The sequence below is a fragment of the Molothrus aeneus genome, chromosome 4 (assembly GCF_037042795.1).
Source record: "Molothrus aeneus isolate 106 chromosome 4, BPBGC_Maene_1.0, whole genome shotgun sequence".
Classification (NCBI taxonomy): domain Eukaryota; kingdom Metazoa; phylum Chordata; class Aves; order Passeriformes; family Icteridae; genus Molothrus; species Molothrus aeneus.
In genome coordinates this window covers 61,121,556-61,144,333 of record NC_089649.1, presented here as the reverse complement: position 1 = coordinate 61,144,333, position 22,778 = coordinate 61,121,556, and the positions used below count along the sequence as shown (strand labels likewise).

General features: G+C 37.0%; 1 protein-coding gene across 1 annotated transcript in view; it reads left to right on the top strand.

Moving 5' to 3' along the window:
• The window catches only part of EVC2 (EvC ciliary complex subunit 2), a 59,938-nt gene extending 37,620 nt beyond the window's left edge, over positions 1-22,318 (top strand). The window contains exons 13-22 of the mRNA XM_066548621.1: positions 5,226-5,385; positions 5,896-6,353; positions 9,289-9,493; positions 10,803-10,925; positions 13,413-13,640; positions 15,345-15,553; positions 16,981-17,068; positions 19,219-19,412; positions 20,311-20,412; positions 20,892-22,318. Coding sequence (XP_066404718.1) covers positions 5,226-5,385; positions 5,896-6,353; positions 9,289-9,493; positions 10,803-10,925; positions 13,413-13,640; positions 15,345-15,553; positions 16,981-17,068; positions 19,219-19,412; positions 20,311-20,412; positions 20,892-21,228 — 2,104 coding nt within the window. The 3' untranslated portion in view covers positions 21,229-22,318. The remainder of the gene's footprint in view (positions 1-5,225; positions 5,386-5,895; positions 6,354-9,288; positions 9,494-10,802; positions 10,926-13,412; positions 13,641-15,344; positions 15,554-16,980; positions 17,069-19,218; positions 19,413-20,310; positions 20,413-20,891) is intronic.
• Positions 22,319-22,778: the final 460 nt, after the last annotated feature.

Here is a 22,778-nt window from a genome sequence, read left to right as displayed (position 1 = left end):
ACAACCTAGCACTGCTGCTGTTAGTCCTGTGCTTGCAGCTTTATTTGTATATTTGAGATGTCTGTATTGATGTGAATCACTGACAATATGTGAAATATGGTTTAAGAGAACTCGGTGAACACTGATCTTTACAGTGTGTTTTTTCTTCCATAATGCAATTTAATTTAAAAGTAATATAATATTAGAAAGCAGGAAGTCTGTTAAAAGGTGTCAAAGATTGCATCTGTTCATGCAACAAAATAATTTATCAGGGTGTTTAAGTATATTTTCCTTGCTTTTCTTTTTGATTGTCCTGTGTTCTGCCTCATTGGAATCATACTCTAAGTTTAGCTTGAATCACCCTGAGTCTTGTCCCCAGATTCATTGGTTGAAGCGAGCTTTTTGCAGTAGTCTTGCACTGTTTTGCTAAGGTCTGCAGCTGTGTGGCTTAAAGACAAAGATGTCCTGGAATAAGAAATCTAATTCAGACATGTCTTTCACAGATAGTTCCCTTCCATCAGTTCATGCCTCTCTTTGGAATTGTATTATAAGGTCTGAGATGTTTTCTCTGATGATGTGGTTATGTGAAAAGCCTTTGTGAGAACCTCACTGTGTGACCATTGCAATGAACAAATGGGACTTTCTGAGCTGGAAAAATCAGTTTCACCCATTGTTTAATGACTGTTATTGCACTTAACAGTCACCAAACAAATCAACTATTGAACAGAAAGGAAAGGCATAGTGTTAGTTAATTGAAGACCTCATGGATCTCATCCCCAAAAATGAATTAAATGTATTAAAAAACCTTCTAAAACCCCCCAAACTTCCAAAAGCAGCAAGTATTATTTCCAAGATGAAAAATTAATTTTTCTAGCCCTCTTCTATAAAACTTTCAGCGTATGCATTGGTTGGTTGTCTGTGGAGAAAGGACATGTGCCAACAGTTGGAGATATCGTTTGGAGAGAAGCAATCCCATTTGGCTTTCTGGGCTTAGAACTAGTTGTTTTCCTGTAACTTCCCACACCTGATGCTGCAGTAATTCCTTTCAGACAAATGTTGGCCAAACTCTTATAATTCCTTTTTTAGCTGGTGAGATTATAAAACTCCAGAATGTAGTATCTCAGTTTATTTGCTACGGTTTTGTTTTCTGCAGGCGAACTGGAATAGCCTAGTATAACTCGTGAGAAATTCATAATTACATAAGATAGGCTTGTATTTCAGTTTGTAACTAGAAAGTGATTTTGGGAATGTTTACAAATTGGAGCACTAAAATTTGAGCAGCAAGAGCAGTCAGGTCTAAACAGTACTTTAAATTTGTAACCATAGTATCCTTTTATTTTTCACTTTATGATTGAATCTGCTTGCTAAATATAGATACAGATCTGTCTTAATCTATTTTGTCCAGCTTTATAATAGAGTGCCTTAAACTTACTGTTATAAATGGAATTCTAAAATACAAAACTTAAATGGAGAAGAGAGAAAATATATAGATTAGATATACCACAGATAGATGTAGTGATAAACCAGCAGGTAGATATTGATGGGAAAAGTATTTTTAAAATGAAGCTTTATTAGTATGTTTAAAATTTATCAAATAGCAAGGCAATTTCAAATTAATGTGAAAAGGATTCTGTGTGGCTAGAAATGAATGTTATAAAAAGGAAAATAAACCCAAGCCAGTTCTAGAGAGGGCTGTGAACATTTTAAATGAAATAGAGCAGCCAGAGTTTTCATGTTGTATTTAAATAAAGTGTCCCATTTGTCTGGACTAGTATTTTAGTACTCAGTGTCTTTTGAAAATGAAGTCTGGACTGCAGTGCCAAAAAGCAGGAAAGGAGAATTTAAAATATAATCTGTAATCATGGATTTGAGGGATGGCTACATAGGCTCTTTATGTTTTTTCTTAAAGACTAATGGGCAAAAGGGCAATACTTGAGTGCAGTGTTTATCTTGGGTTGTTCTTGCTATCAACAGAGGTGCAAGGTTCTTGATGGTTTTAAATTATAATATTGGTAAAACACTGTGTAATTCTTTTGCCAGTATCTTCTCGTTCACGAGAAATGTCTTTCTTCAGTCTCTTAAAAATTGAATTCAGTTCTTCTGACTTATGAAGAAGTTTACAACCATTTGTACCTAATAAGTTTCTCCCAAAGCTTAAATTTTTTTAAGACCCCAAGGATTTCTTGTGTATTGTTTCTAAAATGGTCAAAAGATTAAAGCAAGCACCTTATGCTGGTCTCATTCTTCTTAATAATCACCATTTATATGGACCTTGTCCATAGAAGGTAGTTTTCCAGCAATGTCTTGGCTGGATATTTGTGGAAGTCAGCAGTAATGCATCAGTATGAAGTTTTCTAATAATCTCTTAAAACCTTTTCTGGTTGTAGCACTCTGCTATATAGGGGGGGCATTTATTGCCCTAAATTATTAACATGAATTGTGTTCTGGACAACAGCAGGATGCCAATTCAGCAGGTGAAATCCTGATGTAGCTGGAGTACCATGGGCAGGGTCATGCAGGTTCTCTCTGTAGTTTCTGTATGGTGATGTGATTCAGCCTCCATGTGCATTTAGGCCTGTACAGCTTTTCTGCTTTGTATCGATCTCCCTTTTGCTTTAGTGTGCTCCTGTTCCTTTTCTAGCTTTCATGAAACAATTTTCCTTTGCTGGGGTCCAGCATCCTGGAACATTGATTCCCTGTAACATCAAATACAAAGTCCTGATTTTTACTTCAGTGCTCTCACTCTGTATTTGCTCCTTAATTTGTTGACTTTCATTCAATACAGAGGAGTCAAGGTCTCTCTGACTGACCTGTGATGCTGCTGCTGTTGGCTACACACTTCACCTCTGTACCTTCCTTGGTGCTCACTGCCTTTGGGAGGATTTCCCTGTAAACATCCTTGGCATTACCGCAGTATTCTCCTCCATTAAAAGTCTCTTTGTTCAAAGATATGTGCCTGCACATTTCTTCAGTGATTAAATTTCCAGTATGTTGAGACCAGGCAGTTTTACCATACAGTCTATACTATCTCATTACCTTTCTCCTCTCCTTTTGTGTAGCATTTCTGTTTGGATTCCTTTGAGACATCTTTTATTCCTAATACTGTAATTGTTTTTATATTGTATTTTTATGAAACAAGAAATGAAGGTGTCTTGCCAGGATTGAGCCTTTTAGGAATTACCATAGCACCAATTAATAGAAGTTGGCACAGAAACAGACATAGGCTTCTGTGATGGGATACTGCATCACCTGCAATTTTAGCTATGGACATACTGGTTCTCTAAATAAACCAACTGAAACACTGTAGACCTTTTTTTTAATCCTAAAAATAGGTAGCTATATATCATCTTCCTATCATTCTGTGTTGCATGACTTTTCTCAAACTTTCATTTGCTGTGTGGTTCCAGCACATCTATCTTTTTCTATTGCAGACTCTTTTCAGTGCTCTGGACAGGGATTTTAATTGGATGGAGCAAGCCTGGGTTTATTTCCTCAGTACAAAAAAAGATGAAGGTGTTAAAAATAATATCTTGGTTATTATCTTTCTGCACTTTCTCACCATAATTAATTACTTTTATTCGCACATCTTTTGCCTTGGGTTCAGTCAAAAAAGGAGGGGGAGGACTTAAAGTTACCAAAAAAACCTTGGTGCTGTTAGGGAGCTTTTGACATAACACTGAATTTTAAGATTGATTAGTTTCAGGGCAGAAATTACCTGGCCAAGAATGATGCTTGGTGGATTACTCTCAAAATACTGAAAGGTATTTTAATCCTCTTTGCAGATTAAAGAAATGCAATAGATAGACTTTGAAAAAGCTCTGCAAAAGGAGTATCTGTTTTGTTGCCATAACTGTGATAAAGCACATCTGAGTTTCTATCCAGCACATACATTATATAGGAGTGATGTTTCATGGCTTGCTCAGATAGTTGTGGATGCTTGAGCAGAAGATGGGGAGGTGTGAATTATGAGTTCTGGCCACCCTGGTTACAGTGCAGTGGGTGCAAATAAGCTAATTTGGTAATCTGCTTTATTTTAGCACTTATTTTGAGGATTTTGGTTGTCACAGTAGCAATAAATCCTAATAAACCAAAATAAGACTCTCCTCTCTGGAGAAGGGCTTGCTTACCACATTTAGATACAACTTGAATTTAGGAATTGGGCCAGATATCACAGTGGAATGAAACCTTGAAAGCCTTGGATTCATCTGAGTCCTGACTCTGTAATCTTTGAGAAAATGGGGACTGGATAGGTAAATTAGAAGGTATCTGTATAACCTCAAAATTCAGGTCAGGAATTAGTGCTTTCACTTCAAAGTTTCGTGTTGACCTTTTCGACACCACATTTTGTAAGTCAACTGTGCTTAATAGAAATTATAACTCACAAATGTCCAACAACCTGGTCTGAATTAAGATGTTCTTTTATTCTTCTGTTGAATAAGAAAGATTTGGGGAACTTGTAGTGTAAATGTAATAGCAGGTAAGTCCTGACATTCAGTTTGAGGTTATGGAGGTGGAGAGTTTTTTTAACTGTTGCAGCCACTGTTTGAGATCATTTTCTCTTTGACATTAAATACTGTAGCAACTGGAGGTAGACCATAGTGTTGAACTTCCACTTGAAAGCACTGTGGGCTTATGACTGACAATTTGCTGTTTCAGATAATTTAATTTTGTTATTATTTTGAATTTTTTTATAAGTCTTCTGATGTAAAATTAGCAGAAAGTCTGAATATAAGTATTTTGTGGATATGATTGCTTTTTCTATTAAAAAGAATTTTTCTTTTTACTTAATTACATACTTTAAAGAGAGATTTGCTTTAATAAGGAGAAGGAGTTGTAAAAGACATATAAAATGGCATTCCAGGGCCATTAAATGGAAAAAATTAAATATGCATAATATATAAGGTTTAAAATGTCTAATTTGAATATCACTTACATTACAAACTGATGTGTAATTGGTTTTGCACTTGCCTGTCATTCCTGTCCATCCTTTCTGTCTATCCTTCCTGTCTGTCCATCCTTCTTGTTTCTTTATATACACCTTCACAAACTGCCTCAATTCTGTGTTCATCTCTGAGATTGTCCTTTGATTATCCCCTTCTTTGTTTGATTCTCCTGGGTATTACTGCTGAAGAAACAAAGATCATTCTTTGTGTCTATTTTGCTGAGCCTTTTTATAGTGCTAATTGCCTCATATCCTTTTGTTCTTAAGAATTTGGGATAACAGCCTTCAAACACTGTTATTACAGAGCAGGTCATCTACCTGAAAGTCATTTGGGAGTCCTGCTGGACCGAGCTGAGACTGAAATTAATTTTGTTAAACAGAAATTTGATCATGATGTAAAACAAGAAAAGCAGAAGCTTTGCCAGAAACTCATTACCAAGCGAAGGTGGGAAATGCTGCAAAAGGTAATTATTTTCAATGTTTTTATTTTCATAGGGCTTATAATGAATTAGAAATTGAATTAATTGAAAAATAAGATGTAGTTATTATAGCAGAGGTCAGCACTGCCAGGAGCATAGTTTAAAGTAAGGGCCAGTTAGTTTTAACTGTGTACCACCAGTTGGTTTTAACTGTGTACCACCATATTGTGTATTAGTCATGCAGTAATTCATAGCTGTCAAACCACATGATGATGCATTTGTTTAGGTTTTAGCTCTCTTACCTAGCAACAGTCCATATTATCACACCCTTTGTATCTAGCAATAGTCAGAGTTATCACAGACCTCCTGGGTGCTCACAAAGCCAATCTGTTGAGGGCTAGGTGAGCCTCTGGACGCTGAAAAGAAGTTTTGAGAACATGGAAAAGCAAAAGTATGAAATTTTGCATTGCTATGAAATTCATACTTGAGGAGCTAGGATTCAAGATGTTCTTTTTTTCTTAACTTTGTTCCTCCTTTTGGTTAATAAATCCCCAGAAAGAGCATCAGAAGGAGCAGCTGTCACTTGGAGACCCCTTCAAAACTACTGATGAGATCTCTCACTACCTGAGACACTGGAAAAATCTTCTGAGTGATCACACCATTGAATTTGAAGAACTTACTGAAAAGTTTGACAATGAGGCCAGTGAAGAGCTGAAGGAGCTTCTATTTAGCTTAGCAGAGAAAGCCATTGAAGAGCTTAAACGTGTTCAGTGTGGAGTGGTTGTGCAAGAGCTGGTCAAGCTCAATGTGCCAAAGTCGTTCCTGCTGGAAGCTGTGGAGGAGCACAAAAAAGAGATGGTGGTTAAACATGCACAGCTTGAAAGGGAAGAACATGACAAGAGCATGGCTGCTGAAGAGCTGCTTCAGCTCACCAGGGAGAAGCTAAGCCAAGAGCTGGAAACAGGCATCTCAGAACAAAAGAAAATAAGGAGCTTGGAACAGTCAATATTCATGCAAGTATCTCTCTGCACTCTTTTCTTAGTTACTATGGCAAGTAGAAGAGAACTTGCCATAGGAGTTTTCACACTGCCCACTTGTAATTCCTAATGATCAGTTCTCTGTTGGGCACTTAGGAATTGATTGTTTTTTGAAGTGCTCAGCCCATGCAGTACCAGTGGGTGAACACTGCAGTGGAAATTCTAGGAAGCAGCAGTCTTGAAGCTAAAAATGTGGAATAAAGGTTTGATACTTCCATTCATTCCATGGGAGGTATCATTTAAAACATCTTTCATTGTTATTCTCAGTCTGTTCTTTGAGTTCCCACACTTTGGAAATGCCACTTAGAATGTCAGACCTAATTGGCCCTAAGTCTAAGTTGAATATATTTCTTCTAACCACAAGTCAAACCTTACTCATCAGGTTTGGTTTAAGCTTTGGCACAAGTAGTCCCTAAGTACACAGTGCAGTATCTGCCTGTCCAGCTCATGGCTCCACGTGTCAGACTGGGCTCTGGGCTGTGGACAGTGTCCCTGGCACCAAGCCCTGAGCCAGACAGGCATCATGGCCCAGGCAGTGCTGCAGAGAGGAGTTCTGGCCCCTTGTTAGGAAATGTTAGGGCCATTGCTGCCTGCTACAATGGGACCCTGAGGAGGTGGAAAAGCAGGTGGTGGCCTTGCCACGGCTGGGAGACCTTGCACAGGGAGAGCCCATGGCTGTGGCCAGGAGTGGTTGTGCCTCTCATAGTGGGCAGCAGAGTCCTTGAGAGATTCAGGGAATGTTGGTGAGCATTTTTTCTTAGCTTTCAAGTCCATTTATGTCTGGTTGTTTGATTGTTTGAATATTTGCAGTACTACATTTCCTATACAATGTCTATTTAATAAGAGACATTGTTAGAGACATGGGAACATGAAAAAATAAAATTGCAGCTTTAGGGGAAGCAGCTGGAACAGGCAAACCTATAATAAGCTGTGTGGCTCTGAAGGAAATGTACCAGGCATAAGAGATTGAACAGGGAGGGAGAAAAAAAAGGAAAAATAAGACACTGGTAAAAGTTTCTCCTTCATACCTCTTCCTTAAAGCAAAATAGATTTGTGTGGGCAGTTTTATCCAGACAGAATAAGTTTTCCTGCCACATATTGTAAAACCATATAACAGGAATATAGAAAGAAACTTTACCCATTGCATTTGCTCTGCTAAAGAAGAAAATTGCATTTTTCCCATTGTTTTGGTTCTAATTTCAAGGGCTTTGTATTTTATTCAGCATTTTAAATACTCTTCTGTGAGTCATTTATCTGCATTTTCTAGCTTGTCTTAACTATCTCTTGCCTACATTGCCAAGAGCAGACCTGCAGGAATATGGAGGTAGATTGTATGATCCAGCAGGACTTTACTGTTTCTATCTTAGTATTCCATAATAACTCTGTTCCAGCCTGCAGTGTGCCTGTCATATTTGTTAGATGCTGTCTTTATTTGAAGCAGCAGTAATCTGTTTGGGGTTTTTTTTTCAGTAAAATGCAGGAAAATACATACAGAAAAATGCAGCAACAGCTGTCCTACCAATAGCCCCTTAAAATCTGTCATGGTTTTTGCAGTCCATTGTCTGTCAGTTATGGTATTTTGATGACAGATGCCAGCTCTCATGTTTATGTTCTCACCTGCTATCTAGTTCGCAAAAAGCATTATTTTGAATGATAGCTTTCATTTTTGTTGCTTATTAGACACCATGCATTAGTCCAAAATATTAGTGAAGATTGTTAATCTTTACAGTCCTTTTTAAATATAGACATATAGCAAAACTCTATTTGCTGTATTTTATTTCATCTCTCTCTATGTATGTGGATTTATGGCATGATTTTTCTTCCATGAGTCTAAGACAAGATGACAAATAGTTAAGTATGCTATAAATGATCTGGAGTAGTTTGGAGTAGTCTTGTCTTAAAGTAAACAACTTTTTGAAGGGAAAATCCTCATGCATTAGAAGTTTTTAACTGTTCTTTGCTGATCCAGTAGAAAGAAAAAATGATTTCTAAACTCAAATATTTTAGTGAAATGATGAGGCAGTATAGGCCTGGTATACATTAAATAGAAGTATCAGTAATCATGAAACATGCAGCATAATACTGTTTTCAATGAAAAGTCCTCTTTGAAAAACATGCTGTTCATATTTTAAATAGAAACATTTTTGTGGAATAAAAGAAATTTCCAAGCAAATAACAGTATGTTATTTTTTGTGAAATATTCTTAAGGAAATCAAGATACACAAGGTGAGAAGATGAGTGTAGTCTATGGTTAATCAGAACTGAGCATGCCTATTTTTAAGTCAACTTCAGCTTGACCCTGTGATCAGTTCCTTAGAGATCTGTGTTGAGAACCTTATTTCTGCAAAATGAGAACTTTGAGTAATTCAAATTATTCTTAAAATATATTGCATTTTTCAGACTGCAGAGTGCCTTTTTATAGTTAACAGCTGGAACCATTGTTATCTGTGGATTGGAGAGATGGCATATGCATTTATAACAGAGATTTTATTTTATTTTTTCTTAGTAGCTCTGGCTGCTAAGTGCTGGGAAACAGCACAGGGAAGCTTTATGGGAAGCTTTTATCTTTATTTCAGCTGAAATTCAGGGATTGTGTTGTCTGAAGAGGTGGAAGGATTCTATGCATAGGAAATGTGCTAAAAATATTAATTTATTTTTAAAATATTCAAAAGCTGTTTTCCTTTGAAAATGAAGTTTTACAGTCTAGGAAGCTCTGTGTGCAGTATTTAAGGTAACCTCAAGAGTATTTTGTACATGGTGAGCAGTTCATTGCTGTGTGTGGAATCACTAACTGATATATGAAATAGACCAAAAAAGGATGAGTAAAGTGTTTGTGTGCATGTCTCTTACATCTTATGCAATATTGCCTAAATCACTAAACAGCAAATGGTTCTTGTGTTTTTTTTAACAGGCAACTTCTGAGTTTACCCCTCTCGCTCTCAGAAGAGGAGTTGCTTAGAATGAGGCAAGAGTTGCACTGCTGCTTCTCCCAGGTGGACAGCAGCTTGGCTTGGCCCAAGATAAGAGTAAGAACCTTGCTTCAGACTTTTGAAGTGGAGCAGAGGGACACTGAGGTGCTGAAAGTTGAGCAGAATTTAGCAATGACCAACGAACAGGTGAGAGCAGTGTGGGATCAGTGTGGGGACGTGGAAGGGGATCCTGGGGGTACCTGTGGCATCTGGCATTGGCTGCACATCTGGGTCTGTAGCTTCTTCACAGGTGCAACAGCAGTGTACACTTTTCCTGTCTGCATGGACCAGTGGACTTGAAGATAATTGTTTGGGCAGCAGTTGGATAAATAGGTCTTTTTTACATACATCTGTGTATTTCTGTTGCTTTTGTGAAACTTATGGGAATTTCTGAAAAAGACACTTCTACGTTGTTTTGTCTGTTTACAAAAATAAAGTTCCTGAGTTAGATGGCCTTTCTTGGCAAGAAATTTGGCATGATTTGTGTTTTCTGTTTGCCAAAGATTTAAGTGTATGCAGACAGTTTGGTGTTATTTCCCAAAATCTAAATACGTGGAAGATGAGGCTTACTTAAAGTTAGAGAAATATTTCCAACAAGAAGTCTATCTGCCTATTGAGTCTAGCACTTTATAAAGAACCCTTTGAGGGGTCTTTAATTCCTTCAGTAAAGTGTAAAAGCTTTGGAATTATAAATTGTTTTCAGTTCTTATAAAGGATGGGGGCCAAAAATGTTTCCTGTATTAGTTGTATCTGATGCCATCTTAAAAAGGAGGACTTGCCCTTGCTTTGTTTTGGTTCGATTATGTTTTCTAAACATGTAAACTATGCTGGGTTAATTGAGCTAGGAATTAGCCTAGTTCAAAGCCTTAATAGTTTCTAAAGTACTAAAGGAGGGAAATGACTTTGCAAAACCTTACAGTTGAACAGATGTTATCATTTCCCCAAGAGTACATATACTTAGTTGGTATTCTTGTAAAGAAATAGAAAGGTCAAGAGTGATTTGATTACATGGAATGGTGCTTCTTAATATTATCATGGTTCATTTGTGATTCACAGACTGTGTGTTGAAAACAATGTAGATCTTAAATTAATATTCTTTGTTCATTTTTAACTGTGCTGAGGAGACAACATATCAGTTAAAATCTTCTCTTATTGTCACTGCTGAAGCTTGTTTAAAATCAAATTTATATGCTATGAGTTTTCATGGAAAGGATGAATATATAATTCTACTTGAAAGAAATTTTTTTAAAAATTCTAACTTTGTCTGAATGTCCAAAATGAATGTTCTGAATGAATAGGCAGCACCTTAATTTCAGATGTACTTTCTCAGTGAAAGTCATATTTTCCAAGTTTTTGATTATTTGGTAGATGTGCTAATAATACCAAGTAATAATTTTAACATTAGCATCCTCGTATACTTCTTACAAATAAAGCATTTTTGCTCATCTTGTTCCAGCAGCATTCTAAAATGGGAAAAACAGGATCCAGGAATAAACATAAGTTAGATATTCTGAAGAAATCTTTACAGGACAAAATTTTAATTTATGAAGACTCAGTGAAAGGTGAAAATTTGAGTAGGGTAAGTACAGTCTTTTCTGGACTGAGGTCAAAACTTAGATCTTTAGTAATTGAAGACAGTATTCTATCAATGTAAGAACCAGAGTAAAAAGGTGTAAGGTATAGTGGCATGATGCATCTCCCTACTATTGCCTGCCTTTATCAAGATGTTGCATTTCACACTTAATAGTTTTTCCTTTTTAATTTTTGCATCCTAGTTACAGAACTGGTTTCATGTCTCACTGCTTTTTCTTCCAATGGTCCTGGGGCTTGGTGTGTGCAAGATTGCAAGGCTCCCCTTGATCCTGTGGTTTTCTAGGAAAACATGCAAGGTGCTTCAATGCATGCTTCAGCTCAGCAGCATTTAGTTCTTGGACATCTGCTAATGCTGCTGAAAATCCAAAAATGGATTCTTAGATCCAAAAGCTTTTTGAGTGGGGTCTGAGTTTATTTGTACAGAACTAATTGAAAGGAAGTCTTGGTTCTGGTGGGTACCTTTTAAAAACACACAGCCCCAGTCTAAAGTTAATCCTCGAGAAATGAGTGGGGCCAACCTTAATATGGGATTTTGAAGGCTTTTTACTGCCTTGCTAGTAGATGTTCCAAGAGATCTTTCACATGTGTATGATATGGATAATATCAGGTTTGCATGTCAGGAGGACATTGCAATGATAAGTTTGTTAAACACGGGTGGTGCACAGCTGTAGAAACTATGCATGACAAGCAGGTGTTATTGGCAATTAAAATTGGTAGAGAAAAAAAATTGTGCTTGGGCAAGACTGCAACAAGAAGGCAAGTATGTTCTAGCACTCTTCAAGAGTTTAATAACTGTGGTCTGAGAATGTTCTAATCCTTTAACAGAGGCATTGTAATTTTGACTTCAATACCTAATGCCCTGATCTTCAAAATTTGGGTGGTTTTGGTACTCTTCCTTGAATGTATGTCAGATTATGGGCTAAGCTTTAGAGGCAAAAAAGTACTGAATACTTGTTTAGTAAATGTAAGGCAGTAAATGCTGTCTTACATTTTTATTAGAATCTTCTTTTAAAATTGGAAATTTAGCTTCTCTAAACCTCCTTGCTCCAGTTTTATATGCACCATCTGGCATAGCTGTTGTCATTCTAATTGTATGGCTGGTTTCAGAGCTGGCAAGAGTCAGAAAGAAACTGATGTGGCTGGGGATAGATAGCAATACCAGTTGAGTGATGCAGCATTTTGGTTAAGAGGAGTTCATTTGCTGTATAATGTTGAAGGTGTTTCACCACCCTCGTTGTAAAATTCTGTTAAATATTTCTTCCTATGTTAAAATATTTATATTAATTGTATAATTTAAAGTATGCATTAATATGTTTAAAAGATTAAATATTTCTAATTGTTCTAAAACACCAAGTAGTGGAGTTGGAGCTCTCAGGGCTGCATGTGCTTTCTCTATCTGTGTCTTTTCTCTCTGACAATCCAGCTCTCTGGGCCCAAGTGAATGGTACAGGGGCAGAGAATACAAACTAATTGGTAATTGTTTACTGTAGTCTTTTGAAGATTCAGCTACCTAAATGTTAGATATGCAGTGTAGCCACCAGTGTCTAACCTAGACATCCACCTTACATGTCAGTGGAAATCCATATTTTAGGATAGGAAACCGACTGAGAAGTATCTTTTCTTTGAGTATGAAGGGAGCTTAAGAGTGACAAGCTGAGATGGAAGCACCCAAAGAAGGTTATGGCAGCTGGCTGCCATAGACATTGTCCCACGGAAGAGCAGTCACAGTGCAGTGTCCTTGGCTCTCAGAGTCACAGCATGGAGAGCTCATGCATTGGATCGTGTGCCTGCACATGCTGCACTTGCCTTTCACCCTTCAATAGTTCCTGGGGATGTTCCATCAAATGTGTGGCAGCAACACAGTTAGTGAGTTAAATATCTTTGATTTTATGCTGTTTGATGTTGATCCAATCCAGTTCTAATCTTATTTGAAATCCATTGCCAATAGACTTTTGATTTACAGTTTAACTCTGTTTTATATAAGAAGATTTTTTGTTATTTGCTCAAAGAATAGTTGAATGTCATCAGTCAGCATTAACTGACACTTGCCAATTTGAAACTAAATACAGTCTTTCTATAAGTTCTATGTTTTTTTCTAAGCAAAAGGGCATAATTTATCTTTCCATTTAACCATAGATTTGTGTTTCTAGCTTTTAATTTTATCATAATAAAAATTATATTGATCCTCTGTTTTGGGTTAGCATTTAATATTTCAGTTTTGACTACCCAAAAAGAAAGCCTGATCTCTTTAAAGTATTTGACTGCTCTGTAGTTTTTTTGATTACAGTAAGAACTTGGAATTGAAGGTTAAAAGCACTTCTTGAAAGAGTATATTACATTATAAGATAACAGCACTGATTTCTTTGCTGTCATAATCCTGCTTGTTAATTACAGAGTACTAAAATCATAAACGTGCATGCAAGAGTTTCTGTTAATCTATATTTTGTGTTTTGGTTTTTTTTTTTTTTTTTAGATTAAGTATGAGTTGCAGCTTGAAAAAGAGTGTCACCTGCGCAATCTGGAAAATAAACTTGGAGAGTATAGTGCTTCTTTAGCCTTTCAAAAGACTGTTAAAAAATCCAAAATGCTGGAGCTGTATACTGCTATCATAAATGTGCAAGCTTTGCTCTTTGAACAACTGAACACATCAAAAACCCTGTCAAAACTGGAATGTATTCAAATTTTAGAAGCACATAATCCTGTAAGTAATGTAGTTGTTAAAAGAAAAAATCCTTTTAGGAAACAGCCACCATTAGAGTATCTTTGATTTAGCTGTTGGTTTGCAGCTTCTGGTGGCCCAGACTTCAATTTCTGAGTATGTACACTTCAATGCATTCAGTAAAAGACATAAAGAGAAGGAGAGCCAAGGAAGGTTGTGTATTATTGTTTTTATTTTTGTTACAGTTGCATGCAGGCAGGAAGGGAATTATTATGGTGGCTACTTAGTATTTTATTGATTGAAAGAGACAGTTGAGAAGTGATTTGGACTCATGACAGAAGAGTAAATTGTTGTGTCTATCTTAGAGTTACTCATGTTGTAATGCTGTCCATATGCTAAATCCATAACCACATGATATGCTTCAATTGTCAAGTTTTTAGAGATTACCTATACAGCCTCCTACCTATGTCACTCCAGGCACACTCATGCAGTTTAAATAGCAGAAAATCTGGGAAAACCTCTTCCCTTCACCATAGTTATTACATATTTGATATCTGCCAATTTTCTAATCCTTTTTTAATACTTCAGTGCTCCGTTTTCACAAGGACTTCTTTTTCTTCATCTGCTATTTGAAGCCATCCAAGTGAGGCTTGGGGAGAGCACTGGAGTAGAACAAACAAAATGGGTTTTTGAGAAAAACCTCTTTGCTAGAGGGCATCATTAGACAGCTACTGCTGTGAAAATTCCTTGTTAAATTTTAATGTGGTCATCTCTACAGAGTTTTTCAGAGAGTGGCAGTTAGAATGCTTATATGCCTCCAGTTTTTCTTGAATTTGTATTAGAGCTGTAGGAAATAGTGAAAGTTTAACGTAGGAAGGGTGTTTTTTGCCTTTTATGCCTTAAGTGTGAGGGGGCTTTTCAGAGAAGTTGCTTTTACCTTCTCTGTTCTTGAGCAGGTGAAGAAAAAGATTGAAGAAGGGGCAGAATTGAGACCTAGAATAGCTAACACTGGGTTAAATATAGCTGGTGAGGCAGAGGAATGGATTAAAATTCAGCATTTTCTCCAATGTACACGTTAAGAAGTGGGGCTTTGAGATAGTAAGCAATGTAAAAGTTGAGGTGAGACAACAATGACACTGGAAATGGGAATATGGAGCCTTCTTTTTGGTGTCTAGTTTGACTTTTTGATCAAAGTTAGATTTTTAGCATGGAGGATCCAGTCCCCTGAAGACTTTGGATTTTAACCTTTTGATTTTCTGAGCATTTTATTTTAACCCTGACTTTAGCAGACTAATTATGAATTACTGCCTTTTAAATCCCTTTGATATTAGCTGTAAATTTGGTATAAATAAAATTAGTTAGTCTGAGTTTCTCAAGCTGTTTCAGTGGGTTTATGCAGCTCACAAGTGAATTTGAATGGTTCCTTAGTTTTGATCTCAGCCATGCTGACAGTCTAGTTGCTGGAGGTCCTCTATTGTGGAAGGTTTCAGAGAACATTGACTTTTTACACAACGAAAATTGAGTCATAGCTTTCCTCATTGTTCTGACATTCATAATGTGCCAGTCATGTTTACTGAAGCTGTGCAAGGAATTGAAAAGTGTAATGACTGCAAGTGGCTGGGAAGAATAAGAAATGAATAAAGTAATATCAGAAAATCTGATACCATCATCTTTTTTCTTCACTCCAAATGAAATTCTTTCAAGTTATAATTTAACTTCTTATCATCATGCATTTTCAACCTCTAGGAGATTGAAGAACTTGAAAAGAAGCTGGAGTATGAGATGTTGCATAAGGAGTCAGTGCAGCAGCATCTAATGAGTAGGCAGAGGTGGATTCTGGATGGTTTGGGACTCTCAAATGAAGCTGTGGACACGAATGCAGAAAGACATGTGACAGTTCTGTTAAGACAGGCCATGAATAAATGTAGACAATTTATAAACCTGTACCAGCAAAGGTAAGTTCTTTGGTCTCAGGTTTTACTATGTTACTGCAGTTCTTATGGACTCTGGAGAAGCAGCAGGAGGAATGTTCTGCTGTACTGGGGAGGGACCATGCATCTATATTTGGTCTCTGCCTTCTTGTGCTGTGGCCCAGATGATAACTGAGGAGTTGGGAATATTGAAATGAGAAACATGAAATAATAATAACTTAGTAGCATATAAATGGTGCTGTGTGTTGCGTGGCAGTCACCATTTTTTTGACAGGGATAGTGGAAAAATAATGATACTCCTTAGCATTAAGGCAGAAAATAATTTTATTCCTACTGCTTTGTCTCCCAGGAAGATAAGGAGGGACTTCAGAGCAGCAAGATCTGCTGGGGCCAGAGGAAATAGCTGAGACAATTTAAATTGAATTTCCATCTCCATTGTTGTACTGTAGACTGAATTTCCAGGCACACAATTATTTTTGATGAGATGTATAAACTCCTCTTCAATTTCAATTTTCCCTGGCCAGTTTTTAAGTAAAGATATCAGCGACAAATAAAATACCTCTTGGGAGGTATATAGAAATATCTGTCTTGTCATAATGGCTGCCTAGCAAAAATGGGTGATAATTTGCAAAATTGCAGCCTATTGTTTTACTTTTATTAGGGTTACAGGAGGTAGAAATGACATTTCTATGTGTACTGCACAGTATTAAAAGCCTAACATATTTCAAGCTTTGTGTAACATCCTCAAAGTGTGCTGCTTTCCATTAGAAAGTGGTTTTCCATAAAACCATTGATATATTAAAAATGGCTGTGATAGTGGTAAGTCTGTTTTAATTCTGAAAAACCTGGAGCCCTGCTTGGTTTAGATGAACAACTTTCCTGTTGCAGAAGTCAAGAGTCAGTAGAGGATCAGACAAATCTCTGCACCAGTATCCACAAGCTGGTAACCTATCAGGGAAACCTGCAAAGAAACTGCAACTAGGCTTCACTTGAGAACTTACTGGAAGGAACAAGTTTTGTACTTTTGTACATTGCAGGATTTGTACGTGATGTCATCATGTTTTGGTCTAGAAAAGAAAAATAATCACCAGCAATGAGGAAGTTTACTGTCTAATGTCATATTTCAGCTACAAAAAGATCCACAACTTGCCTTAAAGTGCGATGAAATTTAAAAAGGAGAGAAGAGGATGGGAACAGGTTGAATCACATTGCTTTGGAGTGTTTCCAGGTTTGAATTGTGTGCAATAGCATAGCCTTAGATTCTGGTGTTTGCTTGGAGGTTCAGGGAAGCAGGGAAGAGAATTTGGCATGTTTTAGAAGTTAGGCTGCTCCCAGCAGATTTGCTGACAGACAGATATGCGTCCTGAATGGGTGACCTTCCAGTTTTGTTTCCTATAATACAGTCATTGCACCTGGGAAGATTTCAATGTTAATTCTGTCTTTCACTTCAGCTTGAGAGATGAGCAATGGAATTGCGTGGTGCTTGAAGATCTCCTGGAAAATATAGAAACGAATGCATTTTTGGCAATTTATAGTCAGGTAAGCATGAAATTGAACAAAGTTCCAAGTTTAAATTACAGCTGTATCTGGATATCACCTTTTCTTCTTTTTTGGGAACCATTAGATGTATTTAGAGTTACTCTCTGCTAGTAGTTGCTACCAGTTTGCAGCCTACACTGTCAGTCACTTCAGCTAATTCTGAGCTACTTTCAGCCTTTTGAATTTTACTGAGTTATACTTCTTTATTCATTTACAAGTCTTCTCAGGGTTTGTCCTCTTGCATTTCATTCTGTGGAGAGCTGAAGTGCCTGATTTTCTGGTTAGCAGACAGATTTACATTCAATATGTTTCAGAATTAAATGATAGCAGGGCTGCTAGTTGAATTTTCTAGTATCATTACTCATACTTCTTTTCAAAGATGGTTTAAAGGTCCTGAGAACATTTAGCCAAAGAGAGCAGAATAGGTCTCAGAGATCTGTCATGTTTATTTCTCACTTAATGTTGCATTTTGTAAGTTTAGAGAAGAACAGTGTTTAAAGACCAGAAGTACAAGACAGTACTATAGAAATTAGACTTAGGTGTCTGTATTAAGATTTACACTCTTATTTGCATTCCTCTCCAAAAAAGAATCAAATAATTTCTTTCACTAAGTAGCCTGAGCAAGCATCTCTTTAGTGTTCAACTTTGGTGCCCAGTCAGGCTGAAAATATTTTAAGAACTGTATGAATTTACTAATCTCTCATCAGTCTTAGGATTTTGTCTTGTTAAGTCTGTGTGATCTCAGTGGTTTCCTTGTAAAATTTATACCAACACTAAAGAGGCCAGAAAACTTTGGAAAGTGTTATCTTACCTTTCGGAGAGAATTCTCTGCTTGAAGGACAATTATGGAGAAAAGAGGTTGATTGATTTCTTTATTTTGTGTGGCTAAATTTGGCTTAAGACTGCTTTGCTGGTGATGCTTTGTTTCTTTCAAAGAGGATTCAGATAATCCAGGGATCTCCTAGGTGAATTCACTCCTCTGAAAAGTTGTCATACAGAAAAGGAGGCAAACATTTGCTGTGACTTTTTGAAACTACTGTGGACAAAGAACCTGGCTGTCTTCCTGGGACCTTGGGTTTTATGTGACATGGGCTTTGTAGTCATCTCCTCCATCAGCACTTACAGGAGGGTCTGCAGAGTGCTGATAACTCAGCTGCCATGAGTCATCATCTTTGGCATGTCTTACCTAACTTCAGCTACCTGAATTACATGTATGGCTTGAATAGACAACAGCAGCTTTTTTTCTGGCATTCTTTGAGACATTTAACTTGCTTTCATTGGCCTTACTCTTTTCTTTCTATGTGGTCCTCAATATATTGTAGACTTTTCATATTTGATGCACACAAGGGATCTGCAGAAAGACCTGGGCACACTGTATATTTATGACAAAAGAGCATAAAATAGCAATGGAAATTTGATATTTGGAGTGGGGCAGGAGATAGGGCTTGGGTGAGTGTCTATGGAACAGCTAAATTTGAACTCAGTCTATTTGAACATTGTATGAATGTGCTTTACTACTGACCTTTGGGCAAGAAATAGGCAGGATGTTTGGAAATAAAAAAATATTACCAAAAGAAAAGCAGGTGTTTTCCTTCACCTCTTAACAAGCGTTACAAGCTGTTCTCTGAGCTTATCACAGAATCTGATGTTACGAGAAGCTGAACAATGAAGTGATCTACCATGACAACATGTAAAGTTTTTCAAGACTGTTTTTCTCTCCATAATTTTACAGACCAAGGAATGCCATATTGCTTCCTTGCTATCTTGAAATTATTTCCTTATAGTAGTAGAATCCATAAATTAATTAAGCCTTACATGTTAGAATGTAATTGTCTTGTGATTTTTCAAACCAAAAGGCATCAAGTACATGCCCTAAGCAAATATGCCAAGATCAACTGGTTATTTAGCATTTACATTGCCAAAATTCTAAATGAAATGGACAACTATATAATATATACATGGGCCACTGTGGGTAGAAACAGTGAACATGGAAGTGTGAGCCCTTGATGCCAAAATTGTCACTACTAAAATAATCTTCAGTAATATTTTTTATTTTCGTAATGATTATTTATTTAGTAACAGTAACTAAGGTTGGCTACCATTCATTTTCAATGCTGACTTTATCTTTCTTCTACTCATTTATCCTCTAGGAGCTCCGTCTGGCAGGTTATTTAGCTAAACTGACGAGGGTGCCAGTGGGGGTGTTGCACAGGGTCCTGAACTTGTTGCTGCCCTCCAGCTCACAAAGTGAGGTTCTTTCTGTCCTTGATTCCATCAGTAAATATTCAGATGGTGCTGTTGAACGTGACAGTAATGCAGATGAGTCTGGCAGCTGTAAGAAAAGGTAGGTGTGATGTTTTCTGGTAGACCACTACAAGACAAGATTGATGTTTATGTTTAAGATGTGTATATCTGCTGGACAATGAGATTTACAGCTATAGGAAAAAAATCACAGGTGCATAAGTTTCCTTTTGAACTATTTTTCTGGGGTAAAAATACTTTTAAACTGCTACTTTATTTTGTGAAATGTTTTAACTATAATAAATTTATTAATAAAAAGTTAATTTTATAAGTTCATTAATTAAACAGTTATTTCACAGATTTATAAATCCTGTTTATAAATTCTGATAATTTTCTTTCTGTTGCCTGAATTGGAGTTTGTTAAAATATTTTCTTTCCACTTTTTTTAGTAATGTTCATGACACAGCGGGTTTTAGGTGTCTATAGCTCTTAAAGATGTAAAGGAGATCCTCCTTCCTAATAGTGGAAGTTGCAACCTTGCAGATGTCTGTCCCTTTGTAGTTAATTACTGAAGTTCCAAGTGGCCACTGAGTTTCCCTTTTCTCACAGACTGGTAGACTCTCAGGGCCTTTTTCACTCCCCTTTAGCCCCATTAACATGAACTGAAATCTGTGCAGTAGCACCAAGGGATGCTCAGGACCTGCTCTCTCCCAATTCCCTGCCATGACCTGGGCAGGAGACAAAAGCAGATGTTGTGGCACTGAGCCCAGTCCTTGGCAGATGTGGGTTCTCAAGGAGCAGATAAGAGTCCTTGGTACCATGCCCTGAGGTCTGATCTTAACTGATTTAAATGATTTGTGGCAGGGCAGCAAAAGAACTTGAACACTCTGACTGCATTTGCGCTGTTGCTGTCGTGGGTTTGGTACTATAGTCAGAGAGGGAAGAAAAATGTGTATATTTGGGGATTTGCTGCTGGGAATTTTTCTTTCCTGCTCCTTCAGGAAGAGCCAAGAGTTGTGGCAAGCACTGGAGAACAAAATAAGGCAAGATCTGATAAACAGAAGTTTAGAAAAGATCCCTTCTCTAAGCAAGAGAAAAGACAGGTAAGGAGAAAACCAGACCAAACATACCTGGGTTTTTTTTTTGTTTATAGTTTATTTAATGTCCCAAGAATCTTCTTACAGCTCTTAGAAATCAGAAAATTAGTTCATAAGTATGCATTTTCTAACACTGCTCTATCTAGTGCTTATGTTTCCTACAACATATTTACACATAATAAGCAATATAGTAAATACCTAAAAAGATTTTTCAGTACATATCCACAAAATTCTCACATTTTTCACATACAATGCTCATCTTCCCTATATTTATTATGAGGTTGCCTTCCCTTTTGCAACTTTATATCTCAGAAAATGATACATGAATTACTGGGAATTAGAATGAAAACTACAATTCTCTCTGTTGAAATATGATTTTCTTTAGCTTCCAAAGTCACCACTTCTGTGGCAAGGTATGATAGGGGACATTGTGCGTTTTTTGCCTCAGTTTTCACTTTTCAACTCAATTTTTCTCATTAATGTAGTTTGATAAAGAAGAAGCAACTTGCTGTCTTGGAAAAGGCAGTGTTCATTCATCTGGGATGTTCACCTGCACACCCTCCTGTGGAACAGCCTGATCCACCAGTTCCTCTGAACTCTGCAGCTGCTGAAGCCATAGAGCTGTTAGACACAGGGGAGAAGATACTCTTGTTCCGTGAGCCAAGTGATCCAAAACTTGCTTTGCATAATTTTCCAAGAAAAAAGAAAAAGAACTTTCTTAATTCTAAAAAGGCTGCTCGTGCAAACGTGGACTCACAAGAGCAACTTCCATTTAGAGTATCAATTAGGGAAGAGGAAGTAATTTCAAATTCAGTAAAATGATGAAGGATGAAGTGTATGGTTCAAAAAACATGTGTTGTGTTAATCTGATTTGTCTGATATTGGAAATAGATGTAATTTTAGAATGGCACAGTTGGTGATGTGCATCTTGCATTTTTTAATTCTTGTCAGTGCTTTGTTGCACTAGGTAAATATGGGTATTCTATGATGCACAGTCTGGCAGGCAGGACTCTGTGTTCCTTCACTACATTTTGGTCATTTTTGCACTGATTTTATCATAGTTGTATTTTCATAATTTATACAGAAAGGTTATTTATTGTTTATAGTAGGTACTGATTTACTATTTTTGTATTTATATTTTTGTGGTAAGCTGCAGTATAGCAGATGACATGAAGAGATGTAGTAGATGAACCACATGTCCTCTCTTCTCTGATTTTATGTTATTCTAGTTAATGTACTGTTTAACACTGTGTTCCTAATAGGCTTTGCATGTTACTTCTGCAGTCTGTGTTCTGCAATGACAGCTGATAGTCCAGATCTTTAGCATATACTTGTGTACTGAGCCTTACATCCTGGAGTAACTTCAGCGATTCTCTGTTTTAAACAAACTTAATTCAGTTGAACTGTATGAGTGTGGCTACAGTTCCAGACTGTTACATATTTACAACCTGTTGCAGTCTTTTCCTTGGTGAAGCAGTGTCATCACATTTGCTCGGTAGAAAAATGTAAATGGACATGTAATTGCTTCAGAAGCTCTTTTGATTGCAGTGCTGCCAATTTTCACAATTTTAGATATTTTTGAAGTTCTTATTCCTGAATTTCTCTAAATTGATGAGAATATAATTTTATACTTCAGAAAGAGTTAATTTTTAAACCTGTTTGGTTGACTCTGAGTCCTATAAATATGAATCCAAAAAAGAACAGGAAAAGCTAATTAAAATAACCACATGTAATTATTAATATCTTATATTATTCAAGCCTGTTTTGAGGGTGTTGTAACTGTATTTGAACGCTGTGCTCTGAGGCCACTGTGATCATATCTTTTCTATTATTTCTTGTACAGATCTTCAGTGCCTTTTTATTAATAGGGTGCCATATTATTTGAAAATTAAAATGTTATAATATACATGTATCTACAGTTGGCATTTTTTTTCCCACTTCTCCGACAAGTTTAAATATTCGTTCCACAGAAGACAATTAGTGTTTCCTATCACTACTAGCATTAGAAAATGTATGCAATGATTAGACTGACAGTCCTAATTATTATTTGATTGCATTCTTCAGTCTTTTCATGGAAGTATTTGCTATCACAGGAAGTGAGTCTGTGAGGGTTGTGGGAGTTCAGAGCTGCTGTTTTAACTGTGTCTGGTATTTCATCCCCAAGGCAGGAGTGGGTAAAGAGAAGGTTCTGTCTTGGAAGTGGGCCAGAGCTGTACAGGAGGAGCCTCAGGCGTTTCAGGAAGAGGCAAGAAAGCAATTGCCCTGAGGCAAGAAAGCAGTTGGAAAACTTGGAGGGCTCATGGCTGCAAGGAGCACTTGAAGGCTGAAGTACCTTCTTAAATGTCAGTCCCTTCAGGATGTCCTTGCAAGCC